The 8,264-nt window shown below is 32.5% G+C and overlaps 1 protein-coding gene and 1 long non-coding RNA gene across 6 annotated transcripts; both read left to right on the top strand.

Moving 5' to 3' along the window:
• Positions 1-1,278: 1,278 nt before the first annotated feature.
• On the top strand, positions 1,279-8,261 carry LOC134248993 (E3 ubiquitin-protein ligase MIB2-like; the record flags this gene model as incomplete). Its single annotated transcript, XM_062731371.1, has 6 exons — positions 1,279-1,480; positions 6,408-6,551; positions 6,689-6,774; positions 7,431-7,501; positions 7,671-7,777; positions 8,221-8,261. Coding segments are annotated over 6 exons (651 nt in total), but the record flags the coding sequence as incomplete, so codon positions are not given.
• On the top strand, positions 3,293-5,814 carry LOC134248994 (uncharacterized). 5 transcript variants are annotated; one of them, XR_009988182.1, is made up of 4 exons: positions 3,293-3,477; positions 3,841-3,922; positions 4,529-4,600; positions 5,057-5,814. It is a non-coding gene; the product is annotated as an uncharacterized LOC134248994 (long non-coding RNA). The 5 variants fall into 5 exon arrangements; XR_009988181.1 differs by lacking the exon at positions 3,293-3,477 and adding an exon at positions 3,489-3,574; XR_009988180.1 differs by lacking the exon at positions 3,293-3,477 and adding an exon at positions 3,503-3,578.
• Positions 8,262-8,264: the final 3 nt, after the last annotated feature.

Here is an 8,264-nt window from a genome sequence, read left to right as displayed (position 1 = left end):
GCCATGTCAAAGTTAAACTTTTCTGTCAAGAAAAAAGATGTGTATAGATCAATAGAATGTATAACATTTTCTTCCTGTATGTGAACAATATCGTAATTATCATGTTTGACAGCTAGTTTTTACATTATTGTACTCTTGGTCCATTGCAATGATTCTCTTCGTTTGAAATATTTTGATAATATCTAAATGGGTATAATGTTAACAAATATATATGTCATTACTTCCATAAACATATACATGAAAGAATTTTTAATATTCATATACCATGTAGTCAGTAAAAACCTAATTTTTGTGTAATTACGAGTAAACCTTTTCAGCATATAGACTTATCACGTGATTATCCCTTATGAAAAAACTTTTCTTGAATACGTACTTACATTTTTATGGCGTTCAATTTGGAGTTTGACTCACTTGTCAAAAACTTGAAACCTTGCTTATTACTTTTAAACGGTTGCTTCTAGAGAATTTTTTTCTTTGGTATACTCATTATTGGACCTCATATTATTGACTTTTCTGATCTTAAGTGCAAGAGCTATTACACCTTTGTATCCTTTTTAATGGGTTCAACAGATTTGATCTCTTGACCTTTGAGTTTAAAGTAGTTTATGGGGACATCACGTAGGCAACACGTAACCCCCAGCATCCCAACCCCCTCGCAGACCCATCCCCTTGCACACTGTACCATTAAGCAGACTCAGAGAAAGAATCACATACGTTGTATTTTCATTAGTGTACTCTTCAGAATTAGAGGCGCGTTTGGTCGTCTGACTGGGACAGCATGGCATTGCGGATAATACAAAACATGCCAGTATCAATCCAATTTTAAATGTTAAGTGCATTTGTCATTCTAACTAAAGAATAAAAGAACTAAAAGGCATATGAAAAAGAGCGGAAACCCTATGTTTATCGTCTATTATTAAAAATACGACATTTCCGAGGTATGTGTATTGACTTAAAATGTACCATTACGAAAAATAGATATATACGATCACCAAAATATGTAAATTAATATCCTCGTCATCTCTACTCTTGATTTAAATAAAGTCCACAACAATAAAATATTTCATATGCATTTTGTTAGGATTTGTTCATCGACATTCAACGTGTTGTTTACATGTTTATGTTACGTTTGTCCCAGAAATCCCGCGAGATTTGTACATTCTCCGACTTTTTCACAAAAGAGCGCACTAAGAACTATAACTCTTCCATAGTGGAAATAGAACGTATAGATAGGATATTTCAGAGGAGATTATGTAAATTTTAATATTATTAACATAGGACGCAATATACGAGTTGATACGGAACAAAGCGAGAATCATGCAGACCCAAGAGAGAAGGGAAGACGACGAGGAAAGGTGGTATAAGGAGAAATTCTCTACTATTCCTAAGCTCGGTACGAGAGTTCGCCGGGGTCCCCACTGGAGATTTCAGAACCAGGATAGCGAGGGCATCGGAACCATAGTGGGTCATGGGGATAAAGGTGGGTAAGAGGAGTGAAGACTTGCCTCTTAATTAAACGAATTTGATATTTTTCATATCATTGACAGCTGATTTTCAACTAGAACTGTCCAAACGGGACAAAATACCCCCCGCTGGGTTTTCATGTGCTAAATCATGAATATTTTATGGATCTAAGAGAAGAGAGAAATGCTAAAACATTTTTAGTGCAAATGTAATTGCTTATCATATTTTTAATAAATGAAACAAAGACGCAGCCTTAAAAAATTGACTTAATATACGAACCAGACAAAAATTATGGACTTTTTCTGTCAGTGACCTTGAACTTGCATAAATGACCTTGGTTCAAAGTCATGACACAACCTCAGGTCATAAGCAATGTTTGTGTGAAGTAGTAGATTTAAGTTTTTCCATAATAAATAAAGATATGGACCGGATACAAAATATAAAATTTTTCTTCCAGTGACCTTGAGCTTCCCCAAATGACCTTGAACCAAGGTCACGACACATCCTAAGGTCAGGAGGAATATTTGTGTGAAATTGGAACCTACCAAGTTTTTCTATAAGAAAAATATGGACCGGACAAAAATTATGAAATTTTTCTTCCAGTGACCTTGAACTTCCCCAAATGACCTTGGGTCAAGATCATGACTCACCCTTAGGTTATAAGCAATCTTTGTGTGAAATTAGAACCTACCAAATTTATCCATAAGAAAGATATGGACCGGACATGAATTATGAATTTCTTCTTCCAGTGACCTTGAACTTCCTCAAATGACCTTAGGTCAAGGTCATGACACACTCTTAGGTCATGGGCAATCTTTCCGTTGAGTAGTAGATTCTAATGTGCCTCCGTAAGAAAGATATGGACCGGACACGTTTGCACAGACAGACGGACAGACGGGCGGACGGACAGACGGACAAGGTGATTCCTATAAACCCCCTAAACTTCGTTTCCGGGGGGTATAATAAGCATTAAACCCGTCTATTTACACGTACTAACATTGTCATTGGTCATTTGCAAAATTATATTTTTTAAAAACATTCTGAAAGTACACACAAGTACGCTGAAGTTGACATCAAAAAGATGCTTGTGTTTTTAATTGTCAGTATCTTTCTCATTTTTGGAGACCATGTCTTCCAACAATCTATTGGAATCCACATGGGTACATAGGCAATTTAGCCACATATGATCCACATATGCATTGCCTTTCATATGAAGATCATATGTGGATCATATGAGAATCATATGTATATACAATCATATGAGAATCATATGTGGCCAATCATATGAGAATCATATGATCATACATATGTGAATCATATGAAGTAATATACATATGATTCTCATATGAAAGATCCTGCATATGAGAATCATATGAATATTCTGACAATAATCATATGAGAATCATATGAAACTGAACATATGAGAATCATATGAAACAATGTTCACTAATTTGTCCTTGTTATACTCAGGTAAAATTCATACGAATGTTTTGACTGTGATCATATGAGAATCATATGAAACGGTGATCATATGAGAATCATATGAAACAGTGTTCACTTATCTTTCCTTGTTATACTGAAGTAAAATTGCAATTTCAATTATATATATCAAAAGATGAATTTAAATGTACATTAATTCAAAAGAATTTGTTAATAATTAATTATATGTAAAGTTCTACTCTGTTTACCCAAACCCCCCCCCCTTTCCTTCTAAAAAAAACGTTCACAATTTTTTTTTCTGTTATAATGCATTTCCCAGACAAAATAGATAAAGAATTAATTAATTTGCTTTTCATTTTAAATCTTTTGGGTTTGGCTAAGTAAAATTAAAATAATTCCGTCTTTTTCTCCGGGCCGGTTTTGTTTTTTATCGGATGAAAATATACGTCAATTTTGACGTCACTGCTGCAGCAGACGTGTTGGGTGTTTGGAAAAGGCAAGTGATCTCCTAACAATAATATTTTAAAGACTTTTGATTCATATTGTTTAAATATAATTTCATTATTGTTACAGGTGCGTATGAACTCTCTATCGATATATACTCTTATCACTTGCATCATGCATGTAATTGTTAAATCAATGCATTTCGTAAACCTAACGTTCGTGATCTGTAAGTAAGTTTGGATAAAATTTGTTTCTGAATGAAAGTAAACATTACATATTAGGCTAAAGGCATTACTACTTTTTAAAACTTGAATTTGTTTTCGTTTTGTTACGTACTGATATGAAAGTGAAAGTAGAAACCTTGTATGTCGTTATGTATGTTGAGATCGTCCGGATTCCTTCTTAAACTTAATGACAAATGTTTGTTATTATGGCCTATAGATGCATTCGGCAACTTGAGTTCAGTGTCACAGTGCTGGTTTTTTTTTTCAGTCCAAAGAGCCCGAAGCTGATAAGACTGGCGATTGATCCTGAAGCTGATTTGACAGACGATTGCATCATCACAATATTGAAGGTAAAAATAAATACTTGAAATAAAAAATCAAAGTATCTGTAATGTCTCTTTATGACAAAATATTTCTTGATAATTTCTTTTTGTTCTTTTATAATTCTACATTGTTTGCATGGCTTCATCAAAAATAAATTCAACTCAACTCAATACTCTAGAAATTTTATTCTACATTATAATTTTAATCCAGTGCACTTAAAATATGCAAAGTATGAATAGATTTTGCTGGCTGTAAAGGCTATGAAACTATATAGTATACAATAAATTTGTGGGGAAAGGGGGGATAAATTGGATTTTTGATTTTCAACTAAAAATTTATAACAGTGACATCCAACTTTAAAGGTATGAATACATGTGCATGTGTGTTGAAAGAACATCAGCTAGCTAATCCATTGAATATTTACATCTATGTATTCATTTACTGACAATTATTTTTCCCCCCAACACTAGTGAATGGTGTGCATGCCTATAGTTTTGGGTTAAATGTTAGATATATTTAAGACTATAGAGAACCTACAAACTTGTACTCTCTCATTTTGATAGTTTAAGTTTTAATTAAATGTATTCTTATAAATTATCTACTGTGTGAGACTGTTAGTATTTGTCTTGCAGGTTCAATATACAGTCAGCCTCTCATAAGATAAAGAACAAATCCCAAGATCCAAGGCTTGCTTCAAAGTTAAGGTAACTACACACTGTTAAATAAACTTTGTTATAGTCTTCCCAAAAGTTTGGGATATCTTGGAATCACAATGTCTGTTTTTCTGCCTGTCTACTTGTCTGTAGTATTTTTTGTCCAAAAATAATATACATGTATCTGTATCAGAATCTTCTTAATTTTTTGACAATCTGAATTAATATATACTGTTTGAACATTCCAAATTTAATTGTCAAAATAACAAAAAAATGCTTTTTATGATTTTATTATGAAGCATATCTTTCAATAGTGTAATTGTTTTGCAAATTACATCATAGGATTCCTCAAAACACCAAGTATAACATATATAACATTAGTTTTATCTTGTATCATATCTGTGTCAGTGAATTGGGCATACATTTGTTTGCTGATTATACCTAAGTAACTTTTATAACTCATAGAATTTAAGAATTATTTTATTTTTACTTTTGAAATTTTTGTAGAGACCATTCTGTGCAACAAAGAAATTGTTCAGGAAAAGGAGAAGAGGTGGATATTCATTTTTGGTACGGTACAGTTCAAAGAGATTTTCTAAATGGTCATGGAAGATCAAAGGGAGGACAACTGAAAAAACTGAAAGATACAGAAGGAAAAAGAGCAAGGAAATATATGGAATAATTATGAAATGGGGAGGATGTACACAATCTTGTCTGAATTTGACCTGTGAAGATTTCCCATATTGTATGCTGGAATAATCAATAACTTGATTTTTCATAAATTTACAATAGAGATTACATGACAAATGTTATTGCTGATATTTCAATGTTGCTTTGGACACTTTCATGTCATATGGTATTTTTATACATTACCTAATTATGTTATTCATTTGTACATGTACAGTATACATGTTTAACTACTAAATCATTTTGCTGAAATCTTATAATTTGTACTCATGTTAGAATATTTTTAATACATGTATCGACAAATGCTACTGACTTGTTTGTATATTTTCTTGTTTAGAATGTACACTGTGAAAAATAAGTTATTTCTCTTGATGAAAATAATTTTATCAAAAAAGTTGTGTAAGCATTTTAAGATATTTTAAAATATTTAACCAATGAAGATAGATCATTGTAATGTAATGAATTTTCATCTAAAGCAGAAATATCTGATTTTTAAATGTGTACAAGAATGTGAAAAATATTGAAAAAGAACACACAAGTGTTTCATATGATTTACATATGATGTACTTTTCATATGATTCTCATATGTAAATGGCTTGGAACACACATAAGTGTTTCATATGATTTACATATGATGCCATTTTCATATGATTCTCATATGTAAATGGCTTGAAACACACTGAAATCATTCATATGAAAATCATATGTAGTTATTTTCATATGATTCACATATGTGGATCATATGTAACTCATATGATTTGCTTCATATGATTCACATGTGATGCCCTTTTTCTATGATTCTCATATGAAACCAATCATATGAGAATCATATGATACTCATATGAGAATCATATGTGGCTAAGTTGCCTGTATACCTACAGCGCCCCGTTATTTACAGACCCATTTTTGTATTGATATGAAGCAGAATTTGTCCAAAATCTTATAAGTGAAAAGAGTAAAACACTTGTTGTGGCCTTCAACTCGACATTTAGATATATCGACGACCTATTGTCAATTTACAATTCTAATTTCCATTCCATACTATATATCCCACTGAGCTTGAGATAAAAAAAAGTAATAATACAGGGTCTGAGACATCTGCTTCATTTTTGGATATTTTACTTGATAAATATTTACGACTGTTATAATAAAATATATTTATCATCAACAGCTGGGCTTGTACTGGTAGAGTGGGATAATGGAGAGCGTAGTATGTACAACTATGGAATAAGAGGCATGTACGATGTGGTGGTTTGTGAGGAATCCAGGGTCCCTCTTGATGGATTGGTCGCTGTCGGTTGTTTCGTTAAAAGAGGTATATCATTTTGTATATCTTATTTTCTAAGGTGTGAATATACTTTTAATCTTTATTTAAAGAGATGATTTTATTGCATATAAAAAGTACATACGTATGACTTACAAAACCAGGTTTAACGTTCAATTTTTAATAAGGATCTGATTGGAAATGGGGAGATCAGGACGGTGGAGAAGAAGCGATCGGGACTTGTTATCGAGTGATGGACAATGCCACCGTTTATGTCAGTTCTGATTTATATACATGTTTATAAATAAATCTATTTTATTAATTATTTTTTTATTGATAAACTTTCAAAATTGAAGACGATAAACTTTTATTTTTGGTCCAGAAATAAAAGCTCCAATGTTAAAGTTGATCTCTCGGAATCTAAAGATACTGTACTGCTATAAATAACTTTTTAATCGCTGTAACTTTATTTTCTCGTAATTACGCAAGACAGTTTGCTCGCAAAAATTTAATTCTCGCGTTTAATAGTATTCCTTGGGATTAAATAGAGCAATTACCACAATTTGTGAAAATTTTGTCTCGCTCATCAAGAGTCAATGACTTTCTCACGGAAATAAGGTGTCGCGAAAATCTAGTGATGTACAGTAATACACATATGTAAAGAGAGCATAAAACATAGAAATTCCAGTCAGCCAAAATACGACTCACTGATACGTCATATTTGCTAACAAGGTCATTATACCGACCATAGCAAAGAATTGAAAAAGTAATGAATATATTTATTGAATTTAGAAATACTGGGGTTTTGGTTCGTTTTTTGATTTTAAATTAACTAAGTTTGCTTTTCATTGGACTAAGAGCATTAAAAGTTGCTAAAAACCTAAATCTTCAGGTTAAGAAAATAATTATGGCAGATGTAATACATTTAAGATTCGATGGCCATGTGGAAGGATGGGTAAATACAGATTTGGATATGATGGAAAATATGACATTGAACTATGGTAATCTATTTTAAGTACATACCTATAATAAATGATACCCAATAAACACATAGTAAAACAGACTTTTTAAAAATTATTTTCTATAGTATATAATCAGTGCCTGGCTTTGTTTATATATACTGTATACAAGTAGGATATTTCTACTCTAATTAGGATATATCTATTGTAGCGATCCGTTCTCACCTGAGGTGATAAAAACCGTTATAGAACAGCAGAATGCATCAAACAAGTCTGGTACAATTACAGAACACATGGTTGCCTCCAATGATTTAAAAGGTTCCTCTTTTATTATTTTATTTTCTTTCCTTCTCTTTCATGGCTCTCCCGCATGGCGCAGTGGTTAGAGCGCCTGCGGAGTCGCGGATTCAAATCCCGCTGTGATACGTTAAGACCGGTCCTTCTGATGAGACCGTATAAACCTAGGTCCTGTGTCGCAGTAGGTGCCGGCACTTAAAAGACCCCTCACTGCTCAATGACTAGAGTGCCGAGTAAGCACAAAAATAGTAGCTCTCCACTGGCAGGAGGTGTCGTCTCAATATTAATGAAAAATTCTCGAGAGGGACGTTAAAAAAATACAATCCATCAATCGTTTCAATGAAGATTTACGTTGTAATAAGATTTTATGTATTTCGACAGAACTCAATAGTGCCCTTACGAACTCAACATGCCTTTGATTGATAGAATTATAGGGTTGATAATAAATTACATGACTTTTGCAGATAAATCTGTTATAAAGGAAACACCACATAACACAACTAAACAG

The sequence above is a fragment of the Saccostrea cucullata genome, unplaced genomic scaffold (assembly GCF_032062105.1).
Source record: "Saccostrea cucullata isolate Sc308-1 unplaced genomic scaffold, CSIRO_AGI_Scuc_v1 ctg20068, whole genome shotgun sequence".
NCBI classification, from domain to species: Eukaryota; Metazoa; Mollusca; class Bivalvia; order Ostreida; family Ostreidae; genus Saccostrea; species Saccostrea cuccullata.
Note: the sequence above shows the minus strand (reverse complement) of the source record. Positions and strands in the feature narration are given on the sequence as shown.